Here is a 19,143-nt window from a genome sequence, read left to right on the forward strand (position 1 = left end):
CTGTTCTGAGAAATCCTTCAGCTCTGGCATTGCATAAGCGTATACTGATAACTCGGCCTAAAAATAGGAGTTAACCAATCATATAGTTTTCACACCGGCGGCGTGTATAATTTATGCATGACGTAGCTGACAGAAATGATCGTGACGCTATAGGAAAAGTCAAACCAAATCGGTTTTGATAATATACATGCAATACTAGTATTGATATCGATGCTCACATGCATGTTTATATATTAAATAATTTGACAAATAACCGTGGGTTATTTGTTTATAAATCCTCAAGCTTGTACTGAAAGATGATCTTTGAACCAACTCGAATACTATTGTGGACCAGAATGATCGAGAATTTGAAATAATCTTGCTGAACAAAACATCATTTAAAATAACACAATACTTTCAATAATTCAACACAAAGATGACAGGGTAAGCCCTATTTGTCTCGTAGATTATCGCTCAGTCATCGTTACCGCCTTCTACTGAACAAACAGCCCCAAAAGAGGCCAGTTTTTGACTTCCGGCGACCGGAAGAACTTACTAGAATCACAAACAATTCTGTTTTTTTTCTAGGATTGTTCCATAGGAGCAAAGGGCACTGCTAATATCTGTCAGAGTTCTACAACATCGATCGCTCAAAGGAAATCGGAGATTTAAAATTATGTTTTATTTTTTCAAAGAGCGTCATTGTTTATGGGGTTTTTTTTGGAAAGAAATGTGCTTTTCCCAATACATTTTCTGCAAATATTGCGTATTCCGTTGTTCCATGGATGCTGACAGCCTTACGATAAACAATAAACTACCGATTTCTAACATCCTTCCATGTCGAATCTCTTTAGGGAAATCGAAGAAATCAGTGTTTGTGTGTGTGAACGATAGCTTATGCTCTTTCCGAAACGCGACACTTGTACGAGATCTCGTTGTAAAGATACCATTGATGTAAACCCAGCGTGATTGAAACAAAACAAGTCGAAGCTCTGCAAAGCCAATCTTTGACAATATCTTCGTCAGTTAAACTCTTTGTAGAACAGGCAAAGTGACAAGGAACAAGATAGATGTACATTCAGGTTTTTTTTCATACTGTCCAATGACCTATTCGGCCAGAATTCTACGTCAAAACTTTTCTAAATCCGAGTTAAGCATCGCCAGCCTTGGGCTGCGAGTTATACCATTTAATCTCGACTTTTATCTGAGTTGAAAAATATGACAGCGCCGGGCTGATTAACGTTAATTAACTATAGTCAAAACGCTTAATGATGGGACATAATACCTTGATGTCAGAGAAAGACAGGCGGCATCTCGTATTGACAGCGGTTGCTACCCGCTGATGGCAATTATTTTCCGATAACGGTTATCGTGTAGGAGGAGGCCGAGCCCGACTTTGTCATCAGTTCGTCTCTCGTTGTGGAGATTTTCTCTGAGAAACGCGAAGCATGTGGGGTTATTAGGAATATTCTGTTCAAAAGCTTTTGCATTTGCAATTGTGGAATTTTAATTTTCTTCATTCTACAAGACCTGAGGTAAGATATTATAATAATATTTCTGTTACAAAAAACAAAATTGGTTAATATTGTTCCATCCTTTTTAGCATGATTTCTTTCTCCTTCTTTTTTTCTTCAGTCGATTTAATTTTAGACAAGCGCGATGGATTAATTTAATTGAACGAATGAAGAGAATTAAACAAAAATAACCATAGTTTTAATAAAAAGATCTGTATTCAATATAAACATTGCTAGTATTAAGATATTTAGCGTTTCGATTTCTAATATAGTATTTATAAGGTCGTTATTATACATGCACGTGAATAAAATTGATAACATTTATTCAATCTGTAGATAAGTTAAGTTTTATATCAGAATGTTTTCTCCTCTGATGTTTCATCAAGTATTGTTAAATATACTAGTGATTTTTTTCTCGATCCAAACAGGCTTCAGCTAGAGTTAATCCTGAATGAGTTTGATGTTATCTAAAAGCGTCAACTCAACTTTGATGTTTCCACAATAATGGTCTGATAGACTTAGACGGGTAGACTTTTAATTACACACTGAAAAAAATCCCTGCAATGTGATGATGAGAGCAACCGTAATAGCTTTCTTCAAAAGAATCACAAAACATCGGTGTTTTCTCATATTATATCGAACTTTGGGTAATTTACAGTTTTCCTTCCGCACAACATTTTGATATTTATTCATTTAATCGTTAAAATCTCATAACATTTAGATTTTTAAATATATCGGGTGAGTAGATAAAGATATGTGTATACATGCATTTTTTGTTAGAGTAAGGTCTTAATAATTAACTCGCTCATGGATCTATATAAACTCAATCATTTGAGTGCCCATTTGTATTAATTCCATAAAAGTTTTCCCTCAACAGCAGTATTTTGGAAAATGAATGCAGTGTATACAATCTTTCTTTTTTTTTTATGTCCGACGACTTTGTTTCAAGGGAAATCTATGTGCAATATGCTTAACGTCTATGTGAACAGAGTATGATTGAAACGATGTTTGATGAAACCAAACCTCACAGAAAGATCAACAAATTTATCCCAAGATAGCGGAAATTTGCTCGACCGCTTATCGTGAAAGTTGATGCTTTGTGGAAGATCTTACGGTATTTTTGTTCCAATTTTATAGAATATCGACAACCAAAGCACTATGTGCACTTTCCCAGTGTTCCACTTGACACTATTGTGTTCAGTGAGTGATACCAGGGGACAAGGCCACAGCATATTTTACTGCTAGTGTTAGTGAAACATTTAGTGCAGAATGAAATTCAGCCAAACCAAAAATGTTTCGTAAAATGTACGAATAATCGAGCAGCTAGTATTCATTGAATAAGTGTTGGATTTTGAACGACGATAACCAAATTTGGTGAATTAAACGCGTGCATTTGATTTAGAATGGTAATACTGGGGACATCGTCAATCTATAAGTGTAATGTTTTTTCCTTTCTTGTCCGATCTATCATCGACTTGACTTATTCAATGTCAGAAACGTTTAAAAATTTTATGATGTTGTATTTTATCTCAAAATGGCAAAAATAAAGTTAAAGTGCCATCTGCCAATAAATTGAAATTATCTAGTCCTGTTCTGTTTGTGCCATCCAGTCACATTTTTCAGACAAGTCGACATAAGGATCTGACAACACAACAAAAATACACCATAAATGTCTGACAAATAAACACAGTGTTCTTTAAAGTACTCTGAATAATTAATAAGTCGACTAATAGGTAATGTTTACTCGTTGTACACTAGTGTCGTCTTTTATCATAATACCGTTAAAAAACGATAACCTTGAATCGATAAGTCGACTTGTCAGATTTGGCGACTTGTCAAATAATATGACAAGTAGACGACTGTTACTGACAAAACCAAGTTTAATTGAAACATATTGAATTCCTTCTAATGTTAATACGTTTCTGACTTGTCGACATTAAGATCTGACAAGTTGACAGTGTAACTTAACGATCCGACGAGTTTACTTGTAAATTTGACAGTTCGATCCACTTTAAAATCTGACAAGTCAAAGATGATTATCTTACAAGTGGTGGCAAAACTATGCCACCATACTCTCATGCATTACAACCGGATATCTTTTAACAAAGTTATTCATCCTGAAGCTGTAAGTCGATGCAGTCATTGTATCTCGTCTATGCAAATGATCATTGCTCATATTGTACAGATCTTATTGAATTGAATTTACATTCAAGGGGCGTACTCTATCGCTACCATTAAAGACGTTTGGAAAATCAATTTCTCTCTCTGAATTATCTGCATTAGGATTTGAGGCTGTATTTATTAAGCTGATTCAAGTTATTGTAGGGAAACCGGCTCTTTTGATTCAAGGATAAGGTTTTATCAATGTATGCATATTCTTCAAATCTTTTATTTTTTCTTTGTCCTAATTATTTTATAAATATAAATTTCACAACACGTATATAACTCAAAGATAAAACGGTTTACTTAAGCGTTGGTTAAATTTGTTGTTGGTTGACTGTTTAATTCTACGGGTTTTTGTATATTTTTATTTGCTTACTCAATTAGTGAAATCCAAATCTGGTTAATAATAATGTATGCACGTTATAAATCTCCTATTTTAAGAACTGAAGTAAGATTCTATGCTAATCGATATTCTGTACCTTTTTTCTCACTCCTTTGTCGTAAACTGAATTTTATTTGATCAAATTATGTAACTGAACTAAAAATACTCTACTAAAGGAACGCTCCGCTCTGTCTAGCCAGTACTTCAAAATTCTTGGTTGTGTTAAACAAAAGAAGTTTACATCCAAGTCGTAAATCTGTTCAGTCCCGTGGAATGACTTTTAAACAATACTATAGGATCCTCGTGTTTTTCAATTTCTAAAAAAGTATTATCGGTTTTAAGTTTGAAATATTAATCAAGAAAGCTGATAAATAGTCAGCTTTCATATATTTTGTCGGAAGTCGGAAGTTTTTCTTTTTAAAAACACATCCCTTGGAAGCAACTTTTTTTGTATGTAGAATCTTTTAACCAGTAATGGTGAACAAACGTTCGAAGTGCTTTTCCTCCTCTCGGACAAGCTCGAGATGCTACGATTGCGTATGTAGGAGAGGGAAGGAATCCCATTCCTTACGCTCTGTGTGTTATTTTGTAGTCAACAAATAAGGAAAGGACTATTTTGCATTGAGGTGTACTAGAAGTCTCAAATGTTTACTCCGGAATTACTACCCTTTCTACAGACGGTCATCTCTTGCTTTGTTCATTAGTCGTTTGATTGTAGTGAGGTGATTGTGTTCGAGGATCTTCAAGGTCTTTGCAAAAACGGTTTCGTGTGTAGAATTTAAATATAAAACCCTACAACAGAAGCGGAAGTGGAAACATACATTGCTAATTCAAATATCCATTTTCTCCAGTTCTTATTCCCAATGAAATTGAAATTGATAACCCTTGTATACCGAGAGATTTATCGAAGCAAGAGGATGGCTTATTCTCATGGCCATTGTCAATAAATTGATGTGACAACTAGAAAAAAAAGAGAGAAGAATCAACGGCCTCTCTTTCCTGAGCTAAAATCTCTTCGCTTGATCATTGCATTCTTTGTGTTAATTGGACAGAGAGAATCGGGGCTAATTGCGGCAAAAATCCCAACAATGCCTCCGATTCGATGACGACATGTCTAGCCTGACAGTAAGTCCCTTGATTATGATGAGGAGACCTGATAGCCAGTGCCTAGGTTAATGTCATTTTCACCTCTTTTATCTGGCTTTGGACCGACTTTAAAGTCAAGTGAATTCGTTTCTCAAAATCGACTGACAACTTGGACAAAACGAATGAATCGAAAATCAACTATTTACTCAAATCTCCATAAAAAATTTGATTTTACCAAACGAATATTTTTCAGAATTTTATATATTTTTTTTTACGATTAGCATAGCTTTGGATTTCCCAATCCAATATAGATTTTATGGCCAAGGGAATTTTAACATTTACTTTCAGTTGAAAAAAAAATCGTGTTTAATCATAAATCATACTAAATTCAAAATTTGTTCTCAAAACTATTTATATTTGATATACCGAAATGTTGCCACGATTGTTCTTTTTTAATAATGCTACTTCCGTATCCTATAGACTTTCCTAATGAAATTGACGGCCTAGGTGCTGTCCCACGTGAAATACTTATAGCTAACCACTTTGTCGACTAACTATCTATAATACATTCAGTGACAGCCTGCCAATACTCTTTACATAAGTATTTTGGTCTCTAACACAATCCATGATTTCCCTTAAGTAGGGGAAAGATGAATTAGAATTGGATGAAATGTATGCAGATGAATTAAAGAAGTGCAACAGTTTTGCTGTGTTCGGGTTCCATGCGCCGTATATTACAGCCTACCACTCCCCAGGGGGCGACTTATCTTTAGACTGGGCGAGGGCACCCGATACTTTTCTGTGGGTTTCTTTGGTGCAGGTGGGATGTTGTTATCACATTACTTTTCATTCAAGAGCTATAGTGTAATAGTGATAGGCAATAATTACGGACACCTAATTGTTCTTGTAGGTGGAATTAAAACAATTCATTGGGAAGTTATTGTGTAATAGTGTTGCACTATATAATTACGGACACATTCATTGGAACCTAAACCTATACGTAGACTACCTCTAGTAAATGAAACATGAAATATACTACTATATATAAATTAGAATCTATTTATGGTTTGTTGGTGACAAGCCGGGATAGTGTAGGCTATTTGGGCGAGGCATCAAGATAAGCAGTGCAGTATACACAGACTGTCGCGGACACTGTAAAACTGAACTCACTGTCAAGATCACAACAGCAAATCGCCATATATATATGTATTCCCTATGGCGTATATGCGTACAAAAGGTATAAAGATAGGATAACGATAGGATTCTTTGGTTAAAGAAACTGCTCCCCCTTTGTACACACAAACACTCTCAAAAAGGGACTTACTTAGACCAGACACAAAGCGTTCGTAGTAATAGTTTCAACTAGACGTAAATCGATTTAGTAAAAAACCTTAAACTATACAGTCAGCAAATTGCTGAAAATGTGTAATTTGTGATAATTCGCAAATGAACTTCCGTGATTCTATGCAAAATAAGCGATGTAAAATTTCTATTTGATTGAAAAGTTTCTCTACTGAAATGATGCAATAGTTGTCGGTGAATCCTACAATTGACAAAACTACTGTATGAAATGCATTCTACACAATGAGTATATTTAAATGTAATTCGCTTTGGTTGACCGACATAATGGTTTTAACGGGAAGGACGCGGTGCTTGGTGAAACCATAATCACAAATCACCATTTTATCTGTGGAGTCGGCCCATCTGATAGCTAGGTCTGTTTATCACACGTACTGCCACAGTGTGCACACAGTGCTGCTTTATCATTTGATTGATGTTGACTGTGGTAATCAAATAAACGAGACAGTTAAAAAAGAGGCAAAAAATCCCATTCTTCAATATATGACATCAGAGTGGTTCTAGGAATCCTATTGATTGGCTGGATATTGAGGTCAGGTCCGGGATAATTATTGAAACTCCCCAGGCATTAAATAGGGTGTGCATGCCCCATTAAAGTTAATCATATAATGTCACTTATCCCCAAGGAAGGCTTATATACATTACCGATCGTGTTTTGGAATCGTTACAGAATGTTGCAAATAAAAGGTACGCACACAATACTATAAATGTCCTTTGCGCAGAACCCGGAACGCACAAGATAGTACACAGAAACTTCAAAACAAACTATTGCCTTTATCATTGTGCCTAATTTGGGTAAAATGGCAATACCTCAGGATTATATGTACTTTGATGCCTCGCTCTATATAAAAAAAATAACAATCATTTTTTTCAGTTTGAATACATTGTACTTTTATTACAGCGATCGAAAATGACGCATGGTTGTTGACATACATCGTATATTTATATAGCGTTTGTAGTCCGCGAATTCCTCAATGGTCTGACATAGATTGGTCAGGTGGTTATGTTATGCTTTATGCTCAAGGCCGTGTGTCCGAAGCATTGGTGATACTTTCATGTATCTCTTCCGTAATATGTTTGACGGATAATAGCAAGTGCTAGTAATTAATGGCAAAAATTCTAATGCAGGAATTTGAAGAATGTCCAAATTAATGTTGTTAGCAGTTATTAAAGCGGTTTGAATCATAATACATACCAGGAAAATCAAAGACAGCCCCTTCTACTTTTAGATTCTCCCATAAAAAAGGAGCCGTCTGAACTTTCATGTATGCTCAAGGTTTGTTTTAAACAGCCTTCCTAAAAACCCCAAAAGCAACCCCCACCCACCCCCAAATCAGTTTTTCGTTAAATTAATTGTGAAACATTTTGAAACACTTATTTTGATACGTTAAAAATGATTAACTATTATATAATAACACTTTTAAATCTTTCAACTGATCAGCTGCAGATGAGCATGCATGTACTATCATGCCTTTTTGATGCCCGACAAATATGAATGATTTGTACAGGTGATACAGTACTCATTCAAGCCATTGTCGGGATTCGGAAATAGACTCTCTTGAATAAATGTTTTACCAGTTGATCGTTAGCTAATCATTAATTTGATATCTAAAATCACGGTGCAAATCGTGTCTTCTGAATGGAGTTCTTTGACAAATCCTTCTGAAAATATTTCTGAGCTCATTCGCTTCGTAAACAGCAACTGTAATCTTGGTAAAACAATTATATCGTACAATACCTGAATCTTTTTTAGGCTTCAGGATCGGTGCCAACACAATTTCAACTAGTATCATTTAGGCAGTTCTTTAATGACTCCAAGGACCGCGGAAATTGGGAAAATTCACCGAACAGCACTGAGTGTTTTATTAGCGGACTGTGTCCCTGACATGTAGCCAAGTACGTGAACACGTGATTTAACGGCGTCAGCGTTTCTGGTTTGATATTATTAAGGTCTTCCGTTTCCAACGGAAGACCTTGTACTGATTCTGTTGGAAATTCTTCATTATTATTTTTCTTCTTCTTTTTCTTCTAGACGTTTCTTTAAACTGTAATATCTCGCTTGTTTGTCGTTAGATTTTATTCAAATTTTCAGGGTTTATTGGAAATGACAATAGCTTACTATAGCACAAAAGATTGTGAAATCGCTACTTCCAGTTTTGAGTTATTCCCCTTTGAATATTTTTTTAGTGGGTCTCGTGTACCTGCAAAGGCTCCGAGTTGATCCGTAGCAAGTAGTTTTAATTTACAAATCTTTAATGTAGACATCTTGAACGTTGTCCTCCTAGTTTTACATGTTTGATTAACCCACGTTTACTTCTTAAAAAATTAGATCGAAATTTATGTTTCAAAAAATGTTAAATTTTGCTTATATCTTTGCTCAATAACTTTTTAGTTGAAATTTTTTTCTAGTCACATATAGAACAAAAGTTGTGCAGAATATTAAGAGCTTTCATTTGATACCATAAAAAAGGGGCTAGCCCCTAAAATGAGGGGTCTAGATCCCTTAAAAGTATTTGCCTCATAACTCTAAAACGGTAAATTTTTCGATATGGGCGTCGCTGCAAAAAATGTTGTTTGTGACTTTATTGATCTCATAAAACTGTTTTTGTGTTCGGATATTGCATAATATGAGGGTAAAAAATAATACGTGTTGACCAGTACCCGCGGCAATTTGGCCAAGTTAACGAAACTCTCCCTCGCCCGCGGCCGAGAAAATCGGTAACCATGGTTGCGGCTGGGCTACCTAGCTAGCGGTCAGCGGTTATTTAATACACGAGAAGTTGCGTCTCTCAAATATGAGTTTATTTAGCCGCAAACTCAAGAATTGTTTTAGTTTTGATTACACATAAAAGCTTATGGACTAAACGATTAGGTGTCATTTCAGAAATCGTTCAGTTAATTAATAAAAGCTATGTCATTTTCAATCTAAAGCAATATCAGACATAGATCAATTGTGGGTTTCAAGTTTAAAATAAAGAACTTCTATTTGATAGAATATGGTCATTATACTGCAAATTTTCAAATCTTCCTGGGTTCTGAGCTGTGCGTGTCTGTGCGTTGTAACTTTACGTAAACTATCCTTCATCCACGGTCGAGGAGATCAGCCACGGCTGCACTACCTAGCGGTTAGCGGTTATCTAATACACAAGTTTCGCACACCGCGACGCACACTTAGATGAATATGAACGTGTTTGAGTTTATATAGCCGTAAATACAAGAACTGTTTTAAATTTATGTTATAAAAGTTTGTCCATCCAGTATTTATTTTATTAAAAATTTGAGTGTAAGTGAATATTAATGAACGATATTACTCCAAATCGGAAACATCGTCAGACATAAATTAATGGTTGGTTTGTATATCTAAAAAAATTTAACCCCACCCCCCCCCCCCCCCCCACAAATATTAAATGATGATCATCCCTCGCACATGGCCGAGGAGATCCAGCGCGAGTGCACAAGTGATCCGCGGTCGGCTCGTGTTCTTCTATACGTACCTTATCACGCGTTCATGTTTCATATTTTGCACGGACAGAACTATATTTTATTGTGTTTTCAACTATTATATAGGTTTAAGATGAAAAGATAAAGTTATTTTACTTGTACAGTTGATTAAGCATTGATTTAATTATACGATAGCGTACAAGGTATTTTAAAAATCAAATCAAATTATAATCAAAGTTCCATGTTACATGTTTGCGGTAGGTGCTAGCACGATAAAATAATGTCCTGAATTGTCCAGAATTGAGGCATTTGATGATTATTTTAAAGAATATTCACATGAGTTTTAAACAACTTAAGATTAGGTTCTATCGGTCACATATTAATCGCTCTGTAGTCTTTTCTACATGGTTGTTCGTTTCAGTGTGGAAGCGAACTCATTGCTGCGTCCCCCCTCCTCCCGCCCCGCTGACAAGTGCTCGCGCTGGATTTTTTTTTAAATTGCCGAAAAGATCCCCAGAACTGTCGAAAATCATTTTTGGTGACTTTTTCTTATGTGTAACATTTTCTCCTCAACGTGTTTCATTTTCCCACCCGTTTGTTAATTCGGTCAGTCTGTGTTAATTCAATCGCCACGTGCGACCGAAGATTCTCAGAACAAATGTAATTGAGTAACAGTTGGAAGGGTGCTTTTATAACCAAAAAGACTATTATTCGAAGTCAATCATCTTCACATTGAAGATGTAAAATCGTAACCTGAGAATGTGGCTAATAAATTAACCTGTTAAACACGCTAAACTTCTATAGTTATGAACAGAATAATTCATCATGTATTATAATCAAAAGTTTGAAGTCAAAGGAAATTTTGTTCTTGGGAAGTACGACTACATTATGCAATGCAGTCGATCGCCATAGAAATCATCAAAGCACTTCAAGTGTCGACAGATTTCTTATTTCTTTTAAAGACCATGATAATTCACTTGACTTGCAGACTATAATATAGCGACATATCTGTCTCCCAGATATATATGCGCTTCTCAAAGTTACACTTAAGTGAGATAGATGTGAGTTATTGGGGATTTTATTTATTGCTAATTGTATGAAAATTGATTTAAAAAAAACAACTTTTAATTGAAGTTGTGTATTATGAGGTTGTAATGCAACTTAACTTACTTACAAGGTTAGCTACAGCCAGTGGAATACTAATTTTAGCTGAACAATGAATACCCAATATATTAAAATACAAGATAAATAGTTTCCAGAACTATAATACTATGCATGTGTATATGAAAGTTGCACCCTAATTTGTATGGCTGTATGTGGGGAGGTAAAGGTGTATCGATGTACATACAATGTATGACTGCATATAGAGATTCCGGACCGCGGGTACAGACGATACCCATGATAGTCCTTTAATACATCAATGCGCAGTTTGATCTAGAAACTGACCAGTTTCATAACTTCTTCGAATTTCTCTTACACGGACTGTCTAATTCCTTCCCAGAATTCCAATTTACGCAAGCGCAATTGAAGTTTTTTTTTTCAATTTATTTAGTCAACCCACTGACACAAAAATAAAGATTTTGCATATTATTACATTGTCGAGAAAAGTAATATTCATTTCTGTTAATAAGGTTATTTAATTCACGTAACATAGCGGTGTCTCTATGAAACAGCACCATCTGGTGTAAAATTTAGATGCTCGCTTTTGCATAAATTCTCCCGCTGATCTTTTTCTTTAGCTGATTATATATTATTTTGAATGTCCAAGTCTACTCGTATCATTAAATAATATCGGACGACACACATTTCCCTGTAGAAAAGTTCAGGGAAGCCATCAATCTTGACTAATTACTAAATTTTGTCAGCACGTAATAATTCTACAACTTGCACATAGTCTTCAAAAATTTAGAAAGATTTAAATAAAGAGTTATCCAATAGAAAAGGTTACGTGTTTTGTAGGCAGGTTCGGTTTAAAAAAATACAATTCCTGATATGAATCATGAGTACATACTGTTTATAACAATGCTTGCTACCCTTTGAAAATTTAACTCGCCATTAAACATCTCATTTTTTAAAGAACTTTTGAAACGATTACACAAACTGTGTTCGACAAATAGTTTTCCTAAAACATTTTCTTCCTTTCTTTTTCAAAACACGTCTTATATACAGGCTTTCAATCACAACACATTTTTATAACAAAAGCAAAACTGAAAGTTTAGTCATTATAATCGTTTGACACCATATCACACATATTTTCAACCCGCAGCAACAACGGAAGACCTACTCGTGGCTTTGCCACGAGCTCTGCTCTAGTTAATGTTTTTCTTTTTATTGAAACCGTTTGTGTATAATTAAAAAATGCTAAAATTCGGAACTCCAATCGTCAATAGACAGAGGCCTATAATTGCATTTCTTTAAAAATTATATAAATTTAAAAAAGAATATAATTGAAACTTTTTTATTCGTGAAAAGTCGATTTAGCAATGTTTTGCCAGAGAAGCGGGCATAAATAGAACCTTAAGCGCCTCCTTATCAAAGATTTAGATATAAAGAAAATCGAAGCCGTGTTACTCTGTCATTAAAGAGCAAGCATGCTGCCGTTGGCTTTGGTTTGAGATTCCTATTGGCTCCAACAGGTTGTTGTATGTTCGTACTATCCGCTGATTTTACAAACCGCCATTTCACTTAATCGCACACAGGCATGTCATCGCGCGGCCATGATTAGTCTCGTTTTCAATCAGAGCCCATTTCCCTCCTCAAGTTTATTGACATCGGAAGACGGTCCTCTAACACGAACATTTTTCTTTAGAACTTCTGTTGCTCGGGTTGTCGTCTGTTTCCTGAGATTGGTCGAAAACCATCTCAGTCTTAGATACAGCGATGCCGTTGGTAATACTAATATTGTGCATGCATCTTGCTGAATGCATCAAACCATTGGCAAGAAATAGCACCTTTTAGTTAAATAATCTCCTGAGTTTGTTATGAGATGAAATTCTTAATACAGGTATATGCCCTCTTGCAGTAGATCTTTTCATGCACATTACATTACATCCTAATTTAACTGTTCTATACATTGTATAATATCTTTATTTTTTCTCTTTTCTTAATCATCGTTAATTATTTTTTTTGCCTACGATTTACATTGATTTCTGGGAAATTGCCAATTTATGTGTTACGCATTAAAATACGCGCGCGTAACTCCGTCAGCGTTTTCTTGTTTGAAATTGCCTAGCTTTTCATGCTTACAGTTCAGAACTAATTAAATGTCCCGCCCACTCTTTAAAATATTACAAAAAACCTAATATTTCGTGTTGATATTGATCAATATAAATATCCTGGTAATGGCTATTTGATGTTCCAAGGACCCCAATTTCCCGTTTTATTGAAATATTAGCGATTTATTACTGATTTGAAGTTAAAAAAGGAAAACCAAAAAAAGTTAGGTCATTTTCTTTATAGAAATGAAAACCTGAGTCATATGTATGCATTATCGAACGACAATATTTTTCATGCCATCGTTTATCTCGAATTCTAATTTGAGCTTGCCTTACTTTGATCTCACACATCTATACAGTTTTCTAGAAAAGATAAAAGTTATCATATCATGCTAGTCACAACAAAGGTTAAAAAAAAAATCAATCAGTTTTTGATTTATCAGTTTTATGTACATAGAGCTGAGAATAAAAAGTACATATATAGTTATTTTGGGTCAATCTGCATTTGAAATGCCTAGCAGGAGAAACAATAATGCAGATGTCACATGCAGTACTTTTTATATCAAATGCATTATCATGCGTAAAATAAAATGTGCAAAACCTTTAAAAAAAAGTTTTATTTTCACCCAGTCATATAATTTGAAAAAAAAAAAATTACGAACTTTTTTTGCAAGATTGACAGTAAACTGCAGGGATAATATGCAACAAATTCACGGGAAAAAATAAATATTGATCAATCCGCGAAATGATTTAATAACACATACCATTATTATAAAAGAAAACACGTGAAAATATCGAAGTTTACAGGATAATGTTTTTCCTGTTGCTCAATTCCTTTGATATGATCAATGAAACATGCTTTAACCAAGTTTGAAGTTACTCATATCATAAAATATATTCTTAAGGGAGAGAACAATGATACAATAAAAAGACGGTATAAACGACTATCCCATCGTTGTATATCTGTTTTGTAATTATGTGTCCGCATGCAGTCTTTGTATCTCCCTCAGCTATGGATCGAATGGTCAACGACATCTTTAACGACATATAATAAGAGCTGCTTCTTCTCTGGTTGGGAGGTATTGCCCTTGTATACCCAGGCTGTTGTTTGTTTGCGAGTCGCCCGCAATGACATTGCTTGTCAATGCTATTTCTTGTAAGAACTCACGCTTGTCCCCTCCTACTACCTACAGATCTTTGCGAGCGGGTATATTGGACATGTTTTTACATGTAAATTAAACGTATTCAATCGTGTTTGGTTATAAAAAAGAGTCGTTACTTAACGTAAATTTATAATCATGTTTTTCTTTGGAGTGGAGAATGAAGTACTTAATCTAGCATTGTTTGCAAGGTTCGATGTCACAAGTATTATCTCTACTTATATAGCAGGGCGGCTATTAGCCAAAGAATACGGTATATGTGAGCGCGTTCGATTAGGATAAATGCAAAAGGTAAAACAATTAAATGTTTACCAGACACATCTTTGGGAATAGGTCCACTCCCATATATGACCAAATCTGGAATAAACAGAAATCATTAAATTCATTCAACATTCTTCTTTTACTTTAAAGCGGCACTTGTAGATTATCTGAAAACACTCACATCTACTTAACCTTAATTACTACTAAATTATATGGCATAGTTTGAGATTCTATTCTGGTCATGTAACTTTTAATATACAAGATTTGAAAACTGAACATTAGACAAAGAGACGTATAGGTTACATTATGAATTAAATAACCTGCACGTTAGAAAACATATAATAAGATAAGGTGTACGTGTCAGCCTTGGAATTGTTTATTTTGAAAGGCGTGGGTGGGGGTAACCGTGTCCCACATGCCAGAGATTTCCTAGCCCTACCCTGTGTAGATCCCTACATGTAATACACTGTCACACACAAAGAGAACTTAACCCCCACCCCCACCCACCTCGCCTATCAAGTGTTACTTTGCATGAAATAGACAAATACACGCAAGTAAGCAACTGCAACTGCAAAATGAATTTTTTAATCGAAATATGTAAACCATTTTTCGATCTGAATAATGTCCAATACATGTAAGTTAATGCAACATTCTGATGGATAAAAATATCATAGATCAATTTTAAAAACATGTAACTGTAGATACAGAAGATTTTGTACATCCTGTTGTGCAACAGGTTTATTTTGCACCTACTCGGTGGAAGTCCATATTGGATAGTAAATATACGCATATCACCCATAAGATTACATAAATAGATTCTTATGATATTGACAATACTCCTCCGCTTCTATATATCAATTCGGATTAGCTATTACATCTTCAGCAACAGTCCAACTGCCAAAGGTTTTCTCTTGTGTGTTTGTCGAATTTGCCGCCCACGAAATAATTAACAATATTGAAATGACTCTAATCTCCAAACATCTCCGTTGTTTTCATCACACGAAAAGCAATAACATTTTCACTGCAAATGCAGATGAACACCTTATCCTTAGAAGGCCGTGAGGGGTGTGTTGGGTGGGGGAGCTAGGATTGTCACGTGGTCACAAATTAATCTAGAAAGGGTAAACGGGCTCGAATGGTCTTTGATCGACGCAATCTTCAAGGCAATACCTGAATCTTGTAAAAGGTGTCTGAATCATGCGGCCTGTAGTAATTGTTTTCTATTTTCAACCTTTTAATTTCGATGGGCATTATATTTATTTTAAGGGTTTTTTCCCACCTCGCAGAGAGCGAGAGAGAGAGAAAGAGAGAAAAAGAGAGAAAGATTAACTTGTAATAGTATCCAAATGAAATGATAATCGAGAACAGGGCCATAAATCACATAAAGAAAATTATGCCGTTTGAAATAGGGGAGGACTGGAGGACTTGTCCTTGGTATAACACTTGTCTTCAGTGTATTCGAATTATCCTGTTTCTCCACTATATACGTTCTGTCTATTCCTGTTATGTTTTTAGCATGCATTTAAATATTCCAGCTAAAATGGCTGGCATAGAGGTGGAATCGTGCTAAGTAAATCATACATCAAGGATGAAAATTATTTTGCATCCCAGAATACCAGTACTTTGGAATCATTTTTGCGGTTTATTTTCATTAACAAATGGTTGAGACAGAGCAATGTAAATTCAGATTTTTATCTGAAGAGTCTAGATAGAGATATTAGAAAAACTTATGTCAATTTCTGAGAAATGATTGAATACAAAGGAAAATTTCCGCCGCTAGCACTAGTGCATGACTTATGAATACAGAAATTGTCACAATTATTACCGAAATGATAGATGATCTGTACCAAATACAGTCAGTCATTGCGTATTGTAGTAACTTTGCTTTCACACCAAGAGGTCCATGGGGAGTTTAATATCGTACGACATCGTACGACGTATTGTAACAGTAGCTTCATATATAGCTTATTTACTTGTGCTTCGATTCATCGACAAGCCTACTCGTTATCACGTGAGGTCACAATCACACTGTCACACTTGCGCCATTACTATTATTTGATTTAAAGTGAATAATGAGCCCGATTAAATTGTTTTGCTGCGAAAACTCAATTAATCTTGTAGAATATATATAGGCATGGCCGTAACCACAGAGTTAGGATGCACTGATCATTTATCCTAAAGGCAGAGATAAAATGTGCTAAGAAGCAAAGGTAAGAAAAAACTAGGGGATCGGTGCTCTGTTTATAGAATATTCCGACAATTGTAAGGTACATGGTTAAAACTGTTGATTGGTATTTCATGCAACCAAAATTAAAATAAGGTTCGTATGCAAAAATCAATTTCATATTTCCAACACTCTGGATCTGGATTACGAAATTGGGTATGTCAGTGAATAAATGACATCCGAATGTACCGAAAAATAGAAACAAAATTGGAAACTATTGCAAGGAGGATTGCTGAATATATATCCAATATACATATAAAAAGAGACGTACAAAAATTCTTCATTTTCATCGAAGAAGCCAATTGAAATCGTGTGGAGTCTACGTACACGAATGAGTAAGAAAACCGCAGACGAACTATTTTTTTTTTTACAGAAAAATGTCAGTGAAAGAGTATGCCCAAGAGACATATTAACAAAATATTTCTTTTCATCCTAAACGTATGATGATAAGTCAGGTTTTCATTTGCCTCCGAGGACTCGGTGCTTGATGTGAAAAACTCTACTCATTTTTTCTTGAACGGCGAGAATTTCAATCAATATTTTAACATATTTTGCAACGTAAGTAAATCGACTTCATTCATAAGTTTGCTGCTCGCGTTGATCTGTGCTGTTGGGATTTTTTTTTAATTGTGAAAATCCCGTTCAGACAGCTCTGAAATTTTAGAATTTAGGAATTAATTTTTTTGTCAAAGAGGTAAGGCTTATAGTTTTGAAATACCTATTGATATTGACTTGCTGCGGACGATTTAATTTCTAAAGTACAAATTTGCAAAATTTTGTATGCAATGCAACGGTTCAATTTGCACCCCAGTCGATCCCCCAACACGGGGAGAAGGGGGTGGGGGAGCGTCCAGAGGGGTGGACTGGGGTCCGCAGTCCTTAGTTTAACAGACACTTGCACTTTTCCTCCAAGGTCAAAGCGGATGGAAATGTTATTGCTAAAGAAAAATAACCAATTGTGACATACTTTATAATATATTGATCGTATAATTATGCAAAACACCAATTAAACAACTTGTAAAAAAAACCCCACGATACAGCGTCTGTTTTTTGTTGAACTAGTACTATTATCTGCAGTTTGTATTGTTTTTCATGTGGTATTTTGCTGGACTTCCAACTTGTATATGCGTGCAATAGCACCGCGTTATAAATTGTTCGTTTCTTTCATTGCAAAATGCTTTTTTGAAACGAAGTGTTCTTAAGTTGGAAGTTTTTTGGGTTTTTTTTAAGATTTTAACACTTCTCCCAAGAAGCCCTGATTTGTGTATTTTGAAAATAGCCTCGATCAGATTTTTATAAAAATATACGGCCCATTTCCTCGACAGTTTTCTTTTTTATATGTTAGATTGATTTTTACAGAAGAGTTGATTTCTGCTTTTCTGTTTTTAGCCCATTAACAACACGACAGGGATGCGATCCACCGATCATTTTAGTTGAGCACAGGTTGAATAGACCAAGAGAGATTACTGCTACGCAAGATCAAGATCAATATTTTACTGGGATAAAGAAAAAACATTGAGTAAGAAGCCTGATCTTTTCTTTGCATGTATTAGGTTTGCTACTTTAAAGAAATTCCTTGATAAAATGTTTATTGTATATCTTTCTAAGATGAAAATATTATAGATGCATCTTTACATTTGAATGTATAATTTAAATAAAAATTAAAGTTACTACACTTACATGCATCTTGTATTAAGCTAAGTGTGTTAAGTGTTGTACTATGTTGTGCTTTAAGCTTAAGCTCTGTATGATTATACCCAACGTACACGTAAACTTTTATTAGTAAATACTTGATGAAAAATAGAATCAAAAGTATGAAAATAATAAGTATCACAGTATGGATCGTAATACGCCCCGTTTTAATACATTTGAGAGTTACCTCCCTTTTTAAAAAATAAGAAGAAGTTAAGATAATGTCTTAAAACGAAGCAAGTTTATCTTTTGATATTAAGTTAGTCATATTTATTTGAGATGACATATATGTGTTATATATAAATGTCAATTTTTCCCCAGTGGCTCATTAACCTATGCGACCAAGCACAAAGTCTGTTCATGTTCCAAAGCAATACATGCTTATGATTTGGAATTGTCGAAAATCTGTATGTTGTAATTCTGTTTTTAATGCCAAGAAAAAAACCCCGAAATTAATGAAAATGTTTTTATCATAATTATCGTTATGTTAATGAGTATTAATATCTCGAGGTTACAATGTAATTGTTACCCTGTATACTGAGGCTGTGTTGCTAACAAAATAGCCAACAGATCGACCTTTTCAGATATTATTATTTTATTTACAAACTATTATTCAGTAAAGAAAAATTCCATTTATTTTAGCTTTAAGATTTGAACATAATGATCA

General features: G+C 34.8%; 1 protein-coding gene across 2 annotated transcripts in view; it reads left to right on the forward strand.

Moving 5' to 3' along the window:
- The first annotated feature begins 1,173 nt into the window (after positions 1–1,173).
- Positions 1,174–19,143, forward strand: part of LOC128178648 (synaptotagmin-7-like) — a 30,893-nt gene continuing 12,923 nt past the window's right edge. Inside the window, exons 1-2 of one of the 2 annotated variants that reach the window (XM_052845911.1) lie at positions 1,174–1,514; positions 18,174–18,303. In XM_052845911.1, the coding sequence (XP_052701871.1) occupies position 18,303 (1 nt within the window). In that variant the 5' untranslated portion in view covers positions 1,174–1,514; positions 18,174–18,302. Of the gene's footprint in view, positions 1,515–17,389; positions 17,479–18,173; positions 18,304–19,143 lie in introns of those variants that run through there. The other variant, XM_052845912.1, reaches the window with a different exon arrangement.

Source organism: Crassostrea angulata, chromosome 3 (genome assembly GCF_025612915.1).
Source record: "Crassostrea angulata isolate pt1a10 chromosome 3, ASM2561291v2, whole genome shotgun sequence".
Lineage (NCBI taxonomy): Eukaryota > Metazoa > Mollusca > Bivalvia > Ostreida > Ostreidae > Magallana > Magallana angulata.